The following is a 21,254-nucleotide window of genomic DNA, read 5'->3' as shown; positions in this document are numbered from 1 at the left end:
CAGTTGCATCAGTGAGTGATTCTGTGTGGGCAAGCTCTTCACTACTTTCCGTGGGTTCGCCTGCCAGTGGTTCATCAGCTCGCTCTTCACAACCAGGGTCAGATGGAATTTGTTTAAACCACAAGATGTTACGTGTCACCTCCTCTCCATTTCTCTGCACTGTGATTGCCGTTCCTTTTGTGTTTTTGATTGTCCAGGGTTCAGCCTCATATGGAGTGCAGAATTTCCCGCCGGGTCGTCTGGCTCGGATTAGTACGTGGTCTCCTGGTGCGAGCGCTCGTTCCTGAGCTCTCCGCTTCCTGCTTGCTCTTTCGTTGTTCCGCCTTCTCCTTTCTTGGGTGTCCTCAGGGGAGTATGATTCAGGTCTCCAGTCTTCGGCCATCAGAAGTAAGTCCTGTCCTTCCTTGATCCCGCAAGCATGAGCGACCATGGTGACCTCCGAGTGGTGCTGTGAGGCGTACTTCGATACTCTCCGAGAAAGCGTTGGAGCGCACTTTCAGGGTTGGTACCTTCCACTGCGGCGATCCCAAGGACCTTGTTAATCGTTCATATGAATCTTTCGACCTCGCCATTGGCCTGTGCCCATTGTGGCGTGATGCGATGATGCATCACTCCTAATCCTCGCAGGAATTTTTTGAAATCACTCCCTTGAAATGGGGGTCCGTTGTCGGTCTTGAGAATCTGCGGGATTCCAAACATAGCAAAGACTTTGTCCAAGATCGGTTGAATGCTCACGAAGCTAGTGGACGTGGACACCTCCACAATGGGGTATTTTGTGTAACTGTCTATGAGCACTACCGTTACCTTCCTGTCGGGAAGCTGCCAAAGTCTAGGCTGACCCATGACCATGGGGATAGCGCCGGGACTTCTGTGATTATGGGGGCTGGTGCTTCAGGGCCACTAGTCAGCTGGAATGCCCGGCAGTTCTGTACCACTTTGTCGACGTCACTCTCTAAATCAGGAAACCACACCTTCTCATGCATTCTGGCCTTCATGCGTCGGGTACCTTGATGTCCTGAGTGTGCCAGCACCGTTGCTTGCTCCTGGAGGGTCAAAGGTATCACAATTCGGCACCCTCTCAATATCAAATCATTCTCTGCCATGCTGAGTTCATTGTGTACCTTCCAAAACTTCCCCAGACGGGATCGATCTACTTCACTCCAATATTGGGTGTTTCGTAGAAATCCGTCCCAGGATCTTGCTTGAATTGCTTCAACGACTCTTTGAATCACTATGTCACTGGGGTATTGGCTCACTATCGTCGGTGCTGATAGAGTTTGGGGACGCGATCCTTGGGCTATCATGTTCACTGACTCTTCTATGTGGGCATCCTGTTCGTCTTCTGTCATCACCCTTGCAGCCGGGTGTCGAGATAGGAAATCGGCCGGGTTCTTTGCTCCAGGTCTGTAAGCGAGGTCCATCTGATATTGTTGTATTTGGATTGCCCATCGTTCAATTCGAGGCGGTGGATGAGGCGCGGTTCCCTTGAGCAGGGGTATTAGTGGTTGGTGGTCGGTGACCATTCGGAACGGGCATCCGGTGATGTATAATTGAAAATGGTTGCAAGCCCATTTAACAGCTAAAGCTTCTCATTCTATCTGGGAGTATCTTGCTTCCGTTGCGGGGAGTGCTTTGCTGGCAAAAGCTAGAGGGGCCCACACTCTGTCTCCTGAGTCAGTAATGCTCCCAGACCAACCGGGCTGGCGTCTACTAGTATCTCCGTTCGCTTCGAAGTATCAAAGTACGCCATGGTGGTTCCGTCTAGTAGGGTGTCCTTAATTTTGGTGAACGCTTCTTCCTCGTCTCGGTTCCACTTTCAGGGGCTATCTTTCTTTGTCAGGTTGCGAAGGGGTTCTGCAATGGTTGCTAGGCCAGGGATAAATCTCGCGCAGTATTGGGCCATGCCCAGGAAGCTCCTTACTTCAGACGCTGTCATCGGAGCAGGGGCATGCTTGATGGCTTGGGATTTCCGGGGTCTACCCTGACTCCTTCAGCATCGAACACGTATCTAAAGAATTCTATGGATTTCTGGAAAAACTTGCATTTATCCTTGTGCAGGGTTACTCCGTGTTCTGCCAGCCTTTTGAGGGTCGCTCTTAACCTGCGGTGATGTTCCTCACTTGTTTTAGAGGGTATTAAGATGTCATAGGTGACGTTGAGCACTCCTTGTAAGCCTGACAGTATCTCTTTGATGGTGTTCTGGAATATTTCAGCGGCTGAAGATATTCCGAAGTATAATCGCTTGTAGCGTCTGAGGCCTAGGTGGGTCGAGAATGTGGTGATGTACCTACTCTCTTCTGCCAACCTCAACTGGTGGTAGCCAGCGTTCAGATCTAGTTTTGAAAACCACTGGGCTCCGTTGAGGTCCGCTAGGATGTCATCTACTGTCGGCGTGATATGTCTTTCTCTTTTGATCGCTTTGTTGGGCATTCGCATATCAATGCAGATCCTTATCTTCCCGGGCTGTCGAGGCTTTTCTGCTATCACCATAGGTGACACCCACGGTGTTGGGCCAGTCACTTTTTCAATGACTCCTTGTTTCTCTAGTTGGGCGAGTTCTTGTTCAACGGCTGCCCGCAGATGGAATGGAATTCTCCTGTGTCTTAGCGCAATTGGCTGGATGGCTTTGCCAATATGAAGTTTCACAGGTGGCTTCTTGATTGTTCCTAGGCCCTTGAAGAGCGATGGGAAGAGTTGCAGGATGTCCTCGGTTTGTAAGCTCTTCACTGCATTGGCGAACGCGATGAGGTTTAGGTCTTCCACTGTATGACTCCCGACCAGGAGATCAGCTTCCTTGTCCACTACGTGGAATGTTGCCGTTACTTCCCGTTCTTCGGACTTGACCTGTACTACCATCTTCCCACGCAGGGTGAGCGGTTCTTGGCTTCCATAAGTCAGTATCCGGACTTTTGATGGCGTTAGTTGCGATCTCGGGTTGAGTGCTTTGTAGTGCTGTATCCCCATCACATTAACGGTGGCGCCTGTGTCTATTACTCCTGTTACCGAAGATCCATCGATTTGAATTTGGCATTTGGGTTGCGGCCTCCGCCGTCTCTTCAGGTCACTTGTGAAGGATACAAAGTAACACTCATCATCCTCTTCTGTCGAGGAGTCGTCCAGGCGGTCGTATCGCTGATGCTGGGGCTTCGCTGATCGGAGTGACTGGGTGTCATCTAACTCTAGCTGCCTCACGGCTCCTGACAACGTCTTCTTCCCGGATTGACTTCTTCCGCGGAACCCTCCTCTGCAGACGCTGGCGAAGTGGTTCAGTACTCCACACTTCGAGCAAGTCTTCCCACGAGCGGGAAAGCCTTCTGGGTCGTGTTCTTCACGTCCGCAATAGCCACATAGCAATCGTCGTGGGGTCTTTGTTGGCCATCGCCCACGCCCACTTCGTCCAGTGTTGCAGACGGCATCCACGCTCTCGGTCTTCACTGTTGCTCCTGTGTTAGCGTTGGGGTTGAGGCCAGCCTCCATTGCCGACGACCTGACATCAGATAATTCATGCGACCGTGCAAGTAATAATATTTCTTCTAGTGTGATCCAGCGATGACGCAGTATCAGCCTTCTCAGTTGTTTGTTGCGACATCCCTGTATCAGCTGCGTGGTGACTTCTTTCGTTTGATCGTCTTCCGGGCACATGCTGATCAGCTCTCTTAATCGTGCATGGAAGGCGTCCATTGTCTCTCCTTCCCTCTGTCTCTATTGCCTGAATTTGAAACGCTCGTAATGTGGGTTGAGCTGTGGGTCGAAGTGCGCATTCAATGCTCGTACCACGGCATCATTTTCATCCGTTTCTCCTGTATTTGGGAGATGAGCGAAGAGCTTGTAGATTTCATCGCCACAAAAGTGTAGCAAGAGCGACCTTTTGACCTCGTTGTCTTTTTCTCTGGTGGCTACAAAGTAGTTATTCAGCTGTCCCAGCCATACTGCCCACCTCGGGGCTGCTGTCGCTGGATCGACGAGCTCGCTAAAAGGGGGTAGCGCGGGGGAGGAGCTTCGCGCGCAACCAAGATGGACGCGTGAGCACAGGGCTCCCGAGACCCTTTCCGCCTCCCGCATCTATCCTGCAACGTATCCTGATTTGGACGACGGGTACTCTTAGTGGATGCCCTGCTGATACGACATCCTTTTTCGAAATTCGATTTGGCCGCCGGGAACCGGACTTACAGAACTTTGAAACTTGCGGCCTAGACCATCCACGGACTTGAGTCCCCGAGGTACCCAGGTGGCAATTGAACAACAACGGCCTGTGCGACACGTCCACTGCCCCTGTGGTACTTTCGGTTTTGCTTTTGGTCATTGTTGACGGCGACTTGCTGCCGGTCGACACGCCTGATCTGACTCTTGCTGCCAGCTCTACGCTTGTTTTTTGACCTCGTCCCCTCGCCTCTACAAGTTTGCTGCGGAGGGAACCATTCTGACCAGATCCCAAAGGTTCCGTGAGAGCTTGTCTCCCATTATGGCGGGCAAGGCGGATACCGAGAAGCGTGCAACCAGAGGTGCACACCGAGGGGGGGTTGTCCAATCCCACAGTATAGATCGCTATACCCGCCCGAAAGGATCCCCTGGCGGTGTGAGTAAAGTCTTTGATGAGACTGGTGATGGCTCTCCTGCAACTGAGGAGCAGACACTGAAGGACGTTATGGGCGCCATCGCAAGTGTCCAGACATCTATGGGCCAGCAGTACAAAACGCTGGCTGCTAAGATGGACACTGTGGCGATCGAAGTCAATCTTATCAGGACGGACTTGGGGAAAACCAATCAGCGGGTCAAGTCCCTGGACATCAAGACCGCGAGCCTTACTACGGATGTCTCGGATCTTCAGACCGAAGTCCGCAATCTCCGAACGTCTAACGACTTGTTTGCCCGTCGGCTGGATGATTTCGAGAGCCGGGCCAGGCGCAACAACGTTCGCATTGTTGGTGTTCCGGAGAATTCCGTAGACTTATCCACGGACCTTCTGGTGGAGGGCCTTGTTCTAAAGCATTTGGCACCAAAGGGCCTCAGTAAATTTTTCATGGTGGAGCGTGCCTACAGAGTCCCCGGCGGGAAGTCCAAACTGGGGGCCTCTCCGAGGCCTATCATAGCCAGGATTTTTAATTTTCGGGACAGAGATGCTATTCTTCAGGCATCACGCACCAATGGTCCCACTAAATTTGAAAATGCGTCGATCAGTTTTTATCCTGACTTTACACAGGCGGTGCAGAAACAATGTATGGGCTTCACGGGGGTGAAACGGCACCTCAGGGACATGGGACTGAAGTACGCCATGCTTTTCCCGGCACGCCTGAGGATTGAATATGAGGAACGTGCGCTCTTCTTTGACCGCCCCGAGGTAGTAAGTGACTGGCTTGATACTCTGCCGACACATCGTACCAGCCCCGAAAGATCGAGGGGCGCTGAAGGTGGCCTGGAAGAACAGGAGCAGTGAGTCTGCGCCGGCAAGCCAATTCTATGGACTTATGGCAGTGGCTCTATGACTGGTATGTATATACAATGTGAATACCCGGGGTGGGGGGAATCGGGACTCTTCCTCCTCTGGGGTTTTTTTTCTCTCTTCTTGTAGGTTAGTTCAATGGGGCGACAGGCACACTGCAAGTTGGGGTGGCTTTTTGGTCTACCGCAGGGGTTCAGGGTGGGGGGTGTGTTTTGGGGATTTCCTTGGGGGTGGTGGGGGGTCTTTACTTTTTTGTTTGTTTCGAGGCTGCCCTTTGTTGCATATCTTGTCTCTTGTGCCTGTTTCTTGGCGGGGGGTTGTTGTTCTTATTTCTGGGATGGGGGGTAGGGGGCTGAGGGTACTGAGCTGGAACGTCAATGATCTGGGGGATAGGATAAAGCGGGGGATAGTCTTGCAATACTTGAAGCGTTGCTCCCCAGATATTGTTTTACTCCAGGAGACGCATCTAATAGGAAACACGTGCCATGCACTGAACAGACAGGGCTACCACCTGGTGGCTCACTCTGGATTCACCACTGGGTCGAGAGGGGCGGGCGTCCTGGTTAGGAACTCCCTCCCCCTGGAGATAGATGACACTGTGCTGGATGATAGAGGCCGATATGCGGCCATTACGGGCCGCTGGGAGGGGAAGACGATCTCCGTTTTATCTGTGTATGTCCTACCCGGCCTACAGTCCACCACATTTTCTGATCTGGGTAGGGTGGTTCTGGGGTTGCCTGAGGGCATGTTGGTCGTGGGTGGTGACTTTAATTCGGTTGTCAGCGGTGATAAAGATCGTAGCCCCCCCCAGACTTCTCCCGACATCGCAACTATGGCTGGGTAACTTTTTGGATACGTTGGGTCTAGCGGATTGTTGGCGGCAACTGCACCCCGGACAGCAGCAGTATACCTTTTACTCGGGAGCTCAGGGGAGTCTCTCGAGGCTTGATTATATCCTTATACCGGCGGTGCAGCTGGTCTCTGTAAGGGAAATTAGGCATTTAGCTAGGGGGATCTCAGACCACTCCCCACTCTGGCTCACTATTGACGCGCAGTTGGAAACCGGGGGTCGGGTGGCGCCGATTAACCCCTGGCACCTTTGTAACCCTAAAATAAGAGCCGAAATTGTTAAGTGCATGGATTACTACTTTGCTGAGAATGAGGGATCGGTGTCCTCCCCCATCTCTTTGTGGGAGGCTTATAAGACTGTGATCCGTGGTCAAACCCTGTCCTTGATTGCTAGCGCGAGGAAGCGCAAGAACGTGGAAGTGGTTGGTCTGGAAAATGACATTACTGCATTGGAGGAGAGGATGGAGTCTGGAGCTACACCCGAGGGTATACATTCTCTGGCCCTTAAACAGTCTGACTACAGAGCTCTGGTGACTGACGCGTTCAAGGCAATGAATCGTGAGCAACAGGGGCGTTTGTATGATGTTGGTGATAAAGCGGGGAAGTTGATTGCTTGGTTGGATAAAAGGGATAGATTGAATCGGGTGGTGCCTGTTGTTGAAAAGGTGGATGGAACGCGAGTGGTGGACCCGGTTGAGATAGTTGAGGTCTTTGCCTAGCACTTTCAGAAGGTTTACACGCCGGTCTCGGATAGGCCGGAGGAGGACTCGCATTTGCTGCTTCGGGATATTGCGTTGCCTAGCCTGTCGGATTCGGACAAGGAGCTTATGGAGGCGGACCTTTCCGCCGATGAAATAGCGCTCGCTATCCGTTCCCTTCGTTCGGGGAAGGCTTCAGGTCCGAATGGCATCCCGGTTGAGCTGTACAAGCTGTGCCCTGACAAAATGGCGCCGTATCTTCGTCGGATGTTTACGGCATCGCAAGATCTCGGATCCCTTCCGCGGGTTCAGAGACTGGCGTCCATTGTGGTCATCCATAAAAATGGAAAGCCCCGTGAACAATGTTTATCGTACCGGCCGATTTCGCTTTTGAATGTGGAGCCTAAGATCCTGGCGAAGCTTTTGGCGAATCGGCTGATAACGGTGGTTAGCGACTTGATACACCCGGACCAATCTGGATTCTTGTTCTGCATTTTGAGATCCTTTGGGAAAAATTCTGGCTTGGTCATCAATTGGGCCAAGTCCTGTATCTACCCTCTAACAGGAGAGTTGCCCTCTCTGCCCTGCACCTGCCCGATATCGGTCTCGTGTGTCGGCTTTAAGTACTTGGGGATTTACATATCGTTGGACCCCACAGCGCGCTATGAGCGGAATTTTTTGCCTCCGCTTGCCCGGCTTAGATCAGATGTCGCGGCGTGGTGTGGCTTGCCGTTGTCCCCCTTGGGTAGAGCGGCCCTCTTTAAGATGATGTCTCTCCCCCGATTCCTGTATGCCATCCACAATACACTTGACCTGGTGCCTGCCAGTTATTTCCGAGAAATTGAAAGCCTCCAGAGGAAGCTGGTATGGGGCGGGCGACCCCGCATAGCATTGGCAAAATTGACTCTGCCCTGGTATGACGGTGGTATAGCGCTGCCTGATATCAAACGCTACTACTGGGCATCCCAACTGAGTGCGGTCAATCATGCTTTGTACGGTCCTGTCCCGAATCCCGCATTCGAGATGGATAGGTGGCAGCTACACGGGGGCGACTATAACAGGGCGCTATACTCCAGAGCTGCCAGGAAGAATCTGACGGGCCCCACCGGGGTGGCGGTACGAGTATGGGGTAGTGCGACTACGGCCACGGGGTGGACGGACAAGCTAACTAGAGCAACCCCCCTGTATGCTGCAGAGAGACTGGGCAGTCTATGGACGACGAAGGGTTTCGATAGATGGGACCTTATTGGTATCAGTAAGGTCGGTGACCTCTGGGTCAAGAACAGAGTCAAGACATTTGACGAATTAAAACATGAATACAAATTGAGTGATAGGGAATACTTCCGATATATCCAGGTCCGCCACGGGCTTGAATCGGTCTTCCCGGCCGGGTCTGCTATTCCTGAGTCCTCTCCCTTGGAAGATGGAGTGCTTGACGGGTACGTCCCCGATAGCACTATATCTCTCATCTACAAAAAACTCATTAACGACCGCTCGGACCTTCTTGTACAGCTTCGTGAGGCTTGGACCGACGATGGACTGGAGTTAGACGATGAAGATTGGCAGGCTGCGATATCCTCCTCCAAAGAGGTCACAATTCCGGCGCGTCTCCGGCTGGTGCAATTAAAGATTTTGCACCGTGTCTATGTCATGGGTCCACGACTGATGCGTATGGGTTATTCAGCGGATGGGCTGTGTAGGCGTGGCTGTGGTATGCTTGCTACCTTCCTTCACATTATATGGGAATGTCCGGCGGTTGTGGTTTTCTGGAATCGAGTACATGCTGTGATGGGAGAGGTGACGGGTGTGGAGTTATTGCCTGAGGCCAGACGCTGCTTGTTGAACATCTGGGAACCGAATGATTGCAGTGTTACTCAGACTCAGTGGGCCACCCTCTGTAACATGATCGCAAAAAGGGACATTGCCCAATTGTGGGGGTCTCAAAGGGCACATTTAGTCTCAACTTGGAAAGAAAACATGGACTGGTGCATGTTTAAAGAAAAAATTGTATATGTCTCCTGCGGTAGGCCCAAGAAATGGGGAAGGATATGGGGTCAAAGGAATTCGTACCGAGGAGAGATCTGCACTCCCCCTTTTGTAGAAGCTTCTGACATTCCCCTGTCCCCTTGACTGTGCGTTTCAGGTCATTTGCTTCCTGTTGTCTGTGAATCATTGGTTTGCTCTGACCCCCCCCCCCTCCCTCCTTAAGATCTTCATCCTTCATAAAGTTGCTCCCTGATCAATTAGCTCCCCCCTACCGCATGAGACAGCCAATACACTGTAGAGTTTCGGCCTCAAACCTTTTTTCTGTTTTCTTTTTGTTTGTTTATAAAACATAAAATGTGAAACCTTTTATTTATCCTCCTACCGCCACAGGTTCTCTACAATGTCGGACATTATCGCTGCCGGGCCCTCGGGTTGTCGGCTGATGAGCTGTGTATTGTTGTGCTTTTGATATTTATTGCTACTGACCAGCCTCTGTGGTTGTAGGTCTGTAACTGTACTCCTTTTCTTTATAATAAAGGTTTAAAAAAAAATAATAATAATAAATAAAGGGGGTAGCGCTTGTATCTGTGAGTGCGCTGACTGCTGCACCTGGGGTCCTGCTTGCTGTACCGGAGGCGGTCCTGCCAGGGGTAAGGCTTGCTGTTGCCACCCTGCTGCAGCATTTGGTGGGTTTCCTGCTTGTTGTCCTCCCGCCGCTGCGTTTGGTGGGTTAGACATGGTGGCGTTTGAGTCCCTTCGCTAATTTTACTTGCTGGGGCCAATGCTTGCTTGCTGCCTTTGTTCTGTGCCAGTGCTTGTTTCTTTCTCTGACTCTGTTGCCTGATGCACGTAGTGCTGGTGTTGCTGTCTTTAATTTATCCCTGTGCCTGTGTTGTCATTTTGGTTAGACCAATGCTTGTTGATGGGACTATTGGATGGGCCAATGCTTGTTTATTTAGCTGGCCTGTCGTGTGTTCAAACTGTCTCTTTCTCTTTATTTTTCCTTCTGGTGTCCTGTTTGCTGCTGTCCTCGTGCGTGACCTTCGCGCGTACACTCCTGGGCTCTCCCTCAGCCCTGCCGGTCTCTGCCTCGTGTTCTTGTCGGAGACCTCTACACGCGTCTCTGACGCTGGGTGCTGGCCTCGTGCTCACTGCGCATGCGCGCGCTTTGTATTCGGCCGATCAGGCCTCTCCAGCGCTGGGCCTGCTCCTGGCTTGCGCCTCGTGACACCGCGCCTGCCGCTCCCTCATGCAGCTTTTCCTCACGCTGCTTAACGGCTTTGGCCTTCGAGACCACAGGCTTCCTCGGGGTCAACAGTTGCTCGACAGCCACGTTGCAGGCTGGTCCGGTGCCGGCTACCACGCTGCATGCTGCTCTGGTGAGATTCTGCCTTCTTTGTTTAGGGTGTCGTTACCGGCATCCCACCCTCGTCGCCAGTGTCGGGGTGCCCACTTGGGGAGGGGCACTAAGCAGCATACAAGTGAAAGGCTAAGGGGGCACTAAGAACTCTTAAATGAATGGACAACCACGCAGTGTGAATGGTCGGACCGGAAGTCACGAGCGACTCTGGTCCTTTTATTTATAGCCTTCTGGCCACGCCTGGCCAAAAGGTGCGACAATGTGTGCATGTGGTTCCGGGGCTCAGCCGAGACCCTCGGACCACTAGAGCGCTACATCAGGGACCCATGGCAGCACCTGCTTTTTAGAGCTGGCGGTACTGAGCACTGGCAGGACCCTGTCCACTTAAAGTGCTTGTACATTTTTAGATGAATTCAAGTATATTTACTTGATAAAGGATCTGTGATTTAATAAAGCAGAAGGAAGTTTAAGCATAATATTCCAAGCTGGTTCTACTATAGAGTTGTCTAGCCACGGCATATGATAAGTGGATTAACCAAGGGGATTCCCGCAGCTGGCATCGTGAGGAGTACGCCGCGATGGGAAAACATGTCGTCACTCGACTCCAACAATGTCGTGTACATGGACCTTCAGATGCCTATCCGGGAGAAGGAAGTTGGTAATGCAAGATGGCCGCAGTAGGAGATGTGAACAATAAGGTTGACAGTCTAGTCTTTCTTCTAGTCTTGGACCCGGTTGCCCTTCAGCCTGTGGTTGTGAATGATCTACGTACGATGCGACGTCACACCGCCTCCGCCTGTCACTATCGTGTAGCGACTATCCATACCCAATCGCGTCATTCGCCGGTTCGCTCTGTGCTGTGACAGCGTGCACTTCCCGGACGTCCTCGGAGCTGCCACCATGAACACTTTACCCTACTTCTGCAAGGGGGAGGTGGTGAAGGGCTTCGGCCGCGGTTCCAAGGAGCTGGGGATACCCACTGGTGAGTCCTGCTGCCTGGGTGTTGTGAAACATGCTGGGGCAGCGTACGCATTTCCCCTTTGCCTTCTTCTATGATAATACAGCGCACCTCAACTGTTTTCCCACACCTACAGCACGGCTCATTAATCATCACCCCACAGGAGGTAGATTTTGCGGTTCCTGGTGCGGTGATTCAGTGTGCTACCTGGTTTGTTTTAGAGATACGCTTCAGGAGGAAAACGAATGAATCCCAACCTCGTGTGGATCACATTTTCTATTAAACGTACACAGTTTACCAGTGACCCTTTTAACAGCATATTTTAAGCACAGCCGTAACGTAGCTAATTTTAATGATAACAGGTCCCTCCACTCGTGACCCAAAGTATGTCGCTTATCATTGGAAGATTTGACGTGTGTAAATTCAGACGGCAAGAATTATTTTATTTTCCAAAGTGCTCATATTCATTGGTATGTTGTACTCGAAAGGGGGAAAACGACTCCGGCATCCTATAAATTTGGCAGCAGAAAGGCGGCTGAGTGACGAGGAGCGTACTCTGGGAATCTACGCACGCTGAAATTAGCAGCAAGACTTCCGGAAAAGTTATATGATCACAAACACCCTGCATTTAAATCGTCTTAAGGGGCTATGGCACCTGCTCCAGATTGTGTACCTAGCAAGTTCCAAGGTATAATTTAGGTTAGAGCTATGGTGGTTAATATATTTGCTGGAGAGGTCAGTGAGTTGTGCAATCGCTGGATTCTCTCTTCATGACTCATCATAAAACAGCATAGAGTTAATGTGTCCGCTGCTAAATCTCCCACATGCAGGTCACGACAGTTTGCTTTATGTATACAGCTTAGTGGTTACTGCTTTTCTTGCAGAGATAGTTGTGTTACATACAGGTCCTAGATACGGTCTTGTAATATAGCTTACTGATTTGTGTGTCGGCATCAGAGAGCGCTATGCGCACTGCAAAGGCATACGTTTAGAACTTTGCTGTTTTTTCTGAGTCTTTTATTAGTCAAAAAATGCTATAAATGTTGATTATTTTTTTTGGCAGGATTAAATACTTAAGTGCCACGTACATGGTTATTTGTGTAGTTTTTCATAAATAGATATGTCCGACGACATTATGAAAGTGCAAAACGTGTATCTAACATACAGGTCTTGGGAACATAACTTGGCTCTAAATCATTTTAGTTTAGTTTTAAGCACTTGTGAGCGATAAGATGAGTGCCATTGTTTTCTTTAGTTGTATTGATGTCACCGTGTTACGTGCTAGCTATCTCAAAGCCAGCCTGTACCATAAGTAGTGCTGACAGACCGTTAAGTGATAACTTTATTTTAGGTCCTTCTGGAGCTGAAAATAAGGTCTTCACTTTCACTTTCATCAGGTCGTTGCTCGGAATGCAAATCTCAAGTGTATGGGCTGCTGAATGCTCTACAGCCTGCGAGTTGCACTGCTCACAGGCAGCTTATTTCACTGGGGCTGCCCTGGATCCAGCCCAGTAATAACTGCTGGGTCTATAATCTATCTGGACCCCCCTTCTTTCCAATACGGACATGCCCTTTTTAACAGATCTCCCTCGCCTTACATTTATATAGGTTATTCAGCTCTCTTGCTGGTTCTCATTTTTCACTAGTTTGTTGGCCCTTCTCTTTGACTGTCCTCCTTCCCCCATCCCTTCACCTATGTTCCTCTTCTTTCTTTCTTTTTTTTTTTTTCTTTTCTTCATTGTATTGTATTGTGCAGTGGTCACAGATTTTGGCAGCAGTTGCCCCATTTCTGTTGAGGGAAAACAACGAATGGGGACAACGGCCGACTGGCAACCCTCGCGGGCAGCACCTGCAGCATGTGCTGTACTCCAAGTTGAGCGTTTTGCAGTGTGTTGTAAGCACGCCACCGTGCACCGGGTTTTAGGCGAGGATGTGTTTGGCAATAGTGGCAACATGACATAAGTTTTCCTTTCTGAGTTTATCTATACGTCTTTAACTGTTGCTGCTCGCATTGTTCATGTAAATTACGCCTTTTGTAGGTTTTCGAAGCAATGTTAGCAGTGCGATGCTTGCAATTGCGCACACAACACACAAAGCGCTACACAACATCGGACCTACTTACCTCAACAACGACTCAGCTTCCACACCCCCACCCAAAGCCTTTGCTCAGCCAACCTCACCCTCGCCACAGTCCCTCGTATCTGGAAAACCACAGCCGGCGGAAGATCCTTCTCCTACCTCGCCGCCAAGACCTGGAATACTCTCCCAAACAACCTACGACAGACTCAGGACCTGCTGGCCTTCAGAAGACTGCTCAAGACCTGGCTCTTCGATTAGTAGCCCCCCCCCCCCCCCCCCCCCCCCCCCCCCAGCGCCTTGAGACCCTCACTGGTATGTAGCGCGCTTTAGAAAGGTAATGCTTGATTGATTGATTGCATCTGAAACTCATCTTTGCCCTCTCATCCACTGAGTTGTTTAACGTGATTATCTGCAAGGAAAAAAAGCCTGGCATTTAATTTTAGTTTACGTTTCACAACTCTGCGCTTTGGCACTATGACATAGTACATGAGAATCAACATTTTTCATCAACCAACGGCATACTGCTTTGTGGGGCTTGTTTTTTTAGTTGTAGTTTTTAGGTCGAGGGACCTATAAGCTGCGCAAAGTGAAGCTTCCGGTCCGGAGATTTAATGTTACTTAGTAGGGCTTTAGAACCCGCCTCCCTGCCCTGTCTCTCCTCCATTGGCTGGTTTCCTAAACGGAGGCCAGCCATTGGAGAAGAGAGCCGTCCCTCCAAAGAAGCTCCGTCTTTTTCGGATTCGGGGGCGTGATTTTTTGCGTTCTTTAGACAGTGACGTTGTCTGTCACTCAGAACAACAAAACCATGCCCCGATTCCGAAAAATTCAAAAGCTTGCGGCCGCCATTTTTTTTCACCGCAGTGAAGATGAGCATCGAGCCTCTGCCCCCGTTTATGCTGTTTTTTTGTCACAGGAGTTTGGTGAATTTACACCTCTGGGTGAGGCGCTGGCAAACCAGTGACGTTTAGACAGAATACTCAGAGGAAACATTAGCATAATACTAGTGCACCGAAGAAGGTATGTGTTAATAAGCGCTGCCCTCTGAATCCAACACTCTTCTGGACCATGGACATGAGGCACTTTTCCGGCCCTTCACACTTCCTGCAGCGAAATAGGCAATGGCTTCATAGCGGTTCATGCCCACACGCCTGGAAGCTAGGCGTTATGTACACAATGATTGCTGACGTATGTTCAGTGGCGCAGCCATAGTGTCCTTAGCCCCAGTGCAAGGAAGTAAATGACCCCTCCCCCGCTCGCCAGCGCTCCCCTCGGCTGGCAGCAGAGGCGGCGCTCTCACCTCTCCAGCCCGTCATGGGTTAATCCTGGCTGGGAGGGGGAGGGGTGTGCTCGGCTCTGCCCCCCCTGCTCCTCTCCCAGTGTGGCACAGCGCGCTCGGGGCTGCTGAGTGAGAAGACCCAGCAGTGCCCGTCGACCAGCCCCACACGGGCATGGCAGAGGAGAGATGAAGGTGTCCTCGTGCAATGTTTCCCTCTGCCCCCTCCCCAAAACCCCCCTGGAGCGCCCGACCTAGGAAGCCGCTGGCTTGGAGACGGCGCAAGGTATGCATCAGCCACCTAGAGAAGGACGTGTTTGACTTTGTGTGTGGCTAGCGCTCCGTGCGTGGAAGATGCTTCAAGGCGCTTATTTGTGGAAGTAGCTAACAGATCGCACGGTTTCTGTTGTAGCAGTACTCATTTGCGAAGCAAAAGAACTGGCGATAGATGGCTGCCCCACACTGTTTCCGATGCCCGTGAGGTGGCGTTGCATTTCAGAGATGGAAGTCACCCCTTTCAAACAGACAGTGATGGCTGCAGTGCTCCAGCGCAGTTCTCATGATCGGAGCAGGTAGCGTTTTCACTATTTCGATGAAGCCCCTTGTGCAAGTCTAATGGTATGTGTAAAGAGCGCTAGATCAAGTGCTCTAGTGCAGTGTTCATGTACCATAATATGCTTAGGCAGTGAGTTTAGTGATAAGATGCAGTGCCCCCGGGAAGTATGCAAGCCTCATACTGTGACTATGCAATGTTAGATGCAGTGAGCACTTGTACTATTTATGTCCTTTATAGTGAGCAGGCAGTGCTCTGTTTATTTCGCAAATGCGACAGGCTGAGATCATATAAATGATGTATGATTATGATGTAAGCATGCAGGTTGGAGAGTCCCAGTGCAGCTAACGTGTATGTGAATAAAGCAGGCAGTGTAAGAGGGAGGCCCCCGTACAGTGGACATATACTGTGCTGTAAGCTGACAGTGTATGATGCACTCACTGCCCGTGTTCAGTAGGTAGGTCTCTAGTTGTGAACAGTGTTAAGATGCGGAGCTACTGTGCATGTCTCATGATGAAAGAAGTACCACACTGCATCAAGACTTTGGAAGACACAGTCCAGAGCCCCAGCGCAGTGTCCGGGTTTCAGTCCATGACAACACAGCGTACAAAGCAGCGCTCTCGTTCAGTGTGCACGTGTTGTTCTGCTCATAAGTATGTGCTGAATGTTGAGTTTTCACGAGTGTCTAAGTCTCATGCTGTGCACTGGCAGCGTGTTCACTGACAAATTATTACTTTCCACGTCACACGCGATCTCATGCAGTGAGAAGCAGTGCCACGATGTGGTGCACCATACAGCAAGGTGGCCCAATGGAGTGCGCATGCAGTGGGAGATGCAGCGCTCAAAACTGTGCAAGCCTCGCACGTTAAGATGGCTTTCACTAGTAATCCACACATCCCACTGTCTCACCAGGCAGTGGGGCATTTAGCATCCTCCACTGCAGTTTGCACATCTCATGCTGTGAGCAAGCAGTGGCTTCGTGCAGCGACCCAGTGTAGTGCTATTGACAGAGTTTGATATGTATTTACACAATATAGCGCCCAATCGGCCATTAATTAGTAAGTGAGCGTCCGATGCAGTGCGTAGGCAGTGGAAGGTGCACACCCTGTCTGGTGAGGCAGTGGGGTGAGCGCATAACTAGTGAATGACATCCCACACGGCCATCTTAATGTGCGAGGCTTGCACAACTGTGGGCGCTGCATCTTACACTGCATGCATACTCCATTACACAACCTTGCCCTGTGCAGCCTCCAGTGCAGTGCGCATAACTCATGCCGTCACCAGAGAGTAGGTTAAATGACGAGTTGCAATTTGATCCCCACTGTAGCGTGACCATCTCAGGCACGTGATCTGGCGTCTAAAAATGCAGTGCCATGTGCAGTTTGCACGTCTGTTCTTGTGACCAAGCAGCGTAGGGCACGATGCCTCTTCATAAGTATTCTGTAAGTTGGCACTGTAAGATGCAGTGCCTGTGTCCAAGGGATCGCACAGCTTTGCGGTGGTGAGCACGCACAGCAAGATACCGGTGAGGTTAGCTTATGACAGAAATAATAACGTGTGTATGTATAAATGTAGCCCACCCACCCCCCCTCCCAGGGTCAGCACTTCTCCCTTGTAAAGAAGATGTGGCCTCACACAGAGCCGAGCAGAGTTGCTGAAACAGGGAGAGACCTATCTACGCACACCCGAAAGTCGGGCCACGGTGTAATCCTGTTCTAGCAAGCCGCGGGTATTTAATTCATTATAAATACATTTATGTGATAATAGTCACTGAGCCCTGCCTCCTCAGAATCCCATGAGGCCATTTTGTTTTGAGGTGTCTGACATAGTCAACAAATAGCACAGGAGCTCTAATGGTCGATGGTACCCCTCCACTGGCAGCTCCTAGTTTCCGCAAACATCGGTCACACTTGTAGATTTCTCACCACCTACAGTTAGGTCTAGGGAGGTGCCCCCTGAATGTGCTGTTTTTTCTTGCCTTCTGCCCCCTTGCTGTGCTTGTTCTCCTGCCCCCTGGCTGTGCTTGTTCTCCTGCCCCCTGGCTGTGCTTGTTCTCCTGCCCCCTGGCTGTGCTTGTTCTCCTGCCGCCTGGCTGTGCTTGTTCTCCTGCCCCCTGGCTGTGCTTGTTCTCCTGCCCCCTGGCTGTGCTTGCTCTCCTGCCCCCCTCGCTGTGCTTGCTCTCCTGTGTGTGTGTGTGTGTGTGTGTGTGTGTATGTTGCTCTGGGTGTGTATTGCTCCCCTGCACCCTGGCTGTGCCTGCTCCCCTGCACCCTGGCTGTGCCTGCTCCCCTGCACCCTGGCTGTGCCTGCTCCCCTGCCCCCTGGCTGTGCTTGCTCCCCTGGCTGTGCTTGCTCCCCTGCCCCCTGGCTGTGCTTGCTCCCCTGCCCCCTGGCTGTGCTTGCTCCCCTGCCCCCTGGCTGTGCTTGTTCTCCTGCCCCCTGGCTGTGCTTGTTCTCCTGCCCCCTGGCTGTGCTTGTTCTCCTGCCCCCTGGCTGTGCTTGTTCTCCTGCCCCCTGGCTGTGCTTGTTCTCCTGCCCCCTGGCTGTGCTTGCTCTCCTGCCCCTTGGTTGTGCTTGCTCTCTTGCCCCCTCGCTGTGCTCGCTCTACAGTGTGTATGTGCTCTGGGTGTATATGTGGCTCTGGGTGTGTGTGTGTGTGGCTCTGGGTGTGTGGCTCTGGGTGTGTGTGTGTGTGGCTCTGGGTGTGTGTGTGTGTAAATGCAATAGGTCATGCATTTGCAAGCGATTAAGCAATTGGCATTGAAAATTACAATGCCATTTATTTAACGATTAAGCTATTGGCAATGTAAATGACAATGCCATTTATTTATGATTTAAAAAAAAAAAATCATGTGCAATGCCAATAGCTCTACCTTTAATAATGCCGAGACCATTGCATTGTAAATGCTTGTTTATTTTTTTAATAGTTTCACTATGGGATCAAAACCCCAGTATACACAGTGCTGTTGGCTAAAATGGCAGAATTGGTCACTTGTCCGCTATGTTTTAAAATTTTACAAAGTTGCGTTGTCAGGGGTGTTGTACTTTAAGAAAATGGTCTTTTCACCTGTTTTAAACTTTTGCAAGTGGACTACCACATTAAAACAAAAACATGCATATTTTACATGTAAATCCAAAAGTAAACCTTGCTCATAAATTTTGTGAGCTTTCACTCGCATCATGCATTAAAACAAGTCTTGGCAATGGGAATACATTTTTTCATATGTGTAGTGGGAACTTTTATACCAAGCTTCATTACACAATGACGGTACAACATGCTTAGCAGCAGCAAAACCTACCCTAACACAAATATGTTAATCAGGGCACAAGTCCTAATAAAAGAAGTGGGGGGACGCTCCAAGTTAGGGGGTGTCCCAACAGGAAGTGAAATCACAAAATTTGCCGGTCTCTGTCTAAAATGTGTGAATACATTCAAGATACAAGTAGAGGTATTATACTGCAATAAGTGGCAGTCACTCAACACACTATATACAGGATCCATTCCTCTGCGGATTACACGGTTATTACAGACTCGGGCATCTGTCGGGGTTCCTGGAAGTGACATGCTCGGTGTGTTGACAGCGCAGCTCCATGAAGCCTTGGCGCCTGTGCTCTGAGAAAGGTTGGCAAGGGGAGGGCGCGAGTTGGAAGGGGAGATTAGTCTGAGCCTCGGGTGCATTTGAAAGGCTATCATTCGCGCGCAGGTGCAGACCGGCTCCATCTTTTGGGCAGGGGGGACGGCGCCCACCCGGTAAAAAAACAGTGAAGTAAGTGGTGTGATGCCGTCCACCTGCGTGGTACCCCAACTCAAGCCCTTAACTTGAGGTCAGGTGGCAGTAACAGAAGGAACATAACACGAATATCTCACCCATACATGACCAGTACAGCACAGGTAGCTAACTCATTAACAAATGAGTGAGCGGTGGTAAACGACATTTGTGCCATTCTCATAAACCTAAAAGAAGTTAAAAACTCCTGGTAGGAACAGCCAAACCTCTTATGGAATTGATATACATTCATATGCTTGTATAGGATGCTGAACCCTTGTGTACCTAGTGTGGGATGCTTCATCAGTGGGTTCCATATCTTGCAGTGGGAAGGATTCAAGAGTAGTAATGGTCACTGGTTTACAGTTTCTTGGTACTGGTTCCCTAGTTTTGGGGCATGTATGTCACTATGTCAACTTTATTTTCTTCTTCCTTTTTTAAACTGTCAGACTTCAATTAAAATTATATGTGGGTGAGATAAACATTGTGTTTACTGGTGTCTCCCTACCACAAGATTTAAAAAGAAAGACTGGTCAACAGGCACTACTTATCTTTTCCATCGACATGTATCTGCGCATGAATATTGCCCTTAGTGGTAAAGCGTCTGCTCATAAAACACACGTATCTTACATCCAATATTGTTAGAGTGCCTCCTTCCTAGTGTATGTTCTGCAGCCTCAGAAGAGAGGTGGTAGGAGGAGGGCAATGGAGAAAGTTTCCTCAGGCCGCACTACTTGAAGAGGCATGCTATTGGTGAGGATGTTAACACGTGCTGCATTTTTTACAGGGTGATTCACTGTAATCCTAGTAAGGACTATGAAACAGTCCATACCCACACTGTCAAGCCATTGTTGCAGCTGAGTGGGTGTGGGAAGCTGATGTGTATAGTCCTTAATAATGGAACCAAATGTCCAGTCCCAAAGCATCTCTTACTATGCTTCCAGTGCCAATAGGGCAGTGGTAGTAGGGCAGTGATGGCCGGGTCCCATAATTCTCTGCAACCTTGTCTGTGTGGCATCCTGTCTAGAAAAGGATCACCTTGGAGGCTGAGAAGAACAGCTCTGCGCTCACCCTGGCTCCCATGCACTGCTGCAAGTGTTGCTGACTGTTACTTGATTTATAGCGAAAGTCACATTTCTGCATTAAAAACTGTCTTTTTGGAATCTTTTCACTTTTGCACCTTAGATTATATCACTGCACTTAGTGGCCTTTATTGGAATTAGTGAACCACACCCTTTCTACCATGTCAATTTAATTAATGACTCAAAAGGCAAGCCACTTGTCTTGTTTCCTGCTATATAAGCCTATATGTTCATAGATAGAGCAATAGTGTGGCTTATTAATCCTGAACTCCATTATTTGGAGGAGCTCTCAAATGGGATGCTCATTTAAAAGGGGACACAAGGAAGAAAAGTCACCATTAGGGTCACGCTGATTGGTAAAGTTTGGAAGTCAGGATTGAAACCAGATGTCTTGATTAGACATTGTGCAATCCTGATCCTGGATAGGTATCGCATTCTTTTCTACTTCTACCCTGTTGACAATTTCAAGATGCAAGTCAATTGTCTTAGGCCACCTACACAAGGCATTTATTGTTGTTATAGATGAAGTAACATTACGCTGTATTACACAGTATTAGAGAGAGGTTTATGTACAGTACACATCCTGATATGCATTATTTCAAGGGGCTCTGAAATGTTATGGTCACTGAAAATAAGGCAGAGTGAATAAAATAATTGCCCAGCGGGACACCGTTTGGTCAAGCTCTGAAACCGTGACTAAACCAGGGTCTCTGGGTCAGGACCTCACAACGACTTTTTGCCTTTGGTCCAACAAACGATTCTGACTGGCCTGGGCATGTTGTGTAAGTACCTTCAAAATATCCTTTGTGTTTTTAGAGGATGGGGCAGCAGCATTGGAAATACCCCTCTTCATAGAAGAGGTACACCTTGGTCAGAAACCATGCAAGCTTCCCAACTTCAGAGGACAGGTACAGCTGGGGTAGCATCGGCATACTCCTTCCCCGTCGCAGGAACGGTTCAAATTGAGCAGCAGCAGTGCAGACTCTTCTTTTTCACCGAACTGGGGCTGTATGACAGTAGCAAAGCCAGCTTCCCTCTCTCGCAGAAGGCAATAAGTATAATCTTCCATTTCCTTAGTTCAGATCCAGCATGGCAGAGTTGTATAAACTTCCATCGCTCACAGAACATAAACAGTTAAGGTATGAGTTCCATATAGGTATAGGTGGATGAGTGGTTAAAATGCAAGTCTTGGCAATATTCTTGCTTAGC

At 49.9% G+C, this 21,254-nt stretch overlaps 1 protein-coding gene across 2 annotated transcripts in view; it reads left to right on the top strand.

Moving 5' to 3' along the window:
* Positions 1–11,101: 11,101 nt before the first annotated feature.
* RFK (riboflavin kinase) overlaps positions 11,102–21,254 on the top strand; it is a 110,659-nt gene continuing 100,506 nt past the window's right edge. Inside the window, exon 1 of one of the 2 annotated variants that reach the window (XM_086950977.1) lies at positions 11,102–11,315. In XM_086950977.1, the coding sequence (XP_086807103.1) occupies positions 11,234–11,315 (82 nt within the window). In that variant the 5' untranslated portion in view covers positions 11,102–11,233. The remainder of the gene's footprint in view (positions 11,316–21,254) is intronic. The other variant, XM_086950978.1, reaches the window with a different exon arrangement.

This window comes from Lissotriton vulgaris, unplaced genomic scaffold (genome assembly GCF_964263255.1).
Source record: "Lissotriton vulgaris unplaced genomic scaffold, aLisVul1.2 SCAFFOLD_720, whole genome shotgun sequence".
In the NCBI taxonomy this organism is placed as follows: domain Eukaryota; kingdom Metazoa; phylum Chordata; class Amphibia; order Caudata; family Salamandridae; genus Lissotriton; species Lissotriton vulgaris.
Note: the sequence above shows the minus strand (reverse complement) of the source record. Positions and strands in the feature narration are given on the sequence as shown.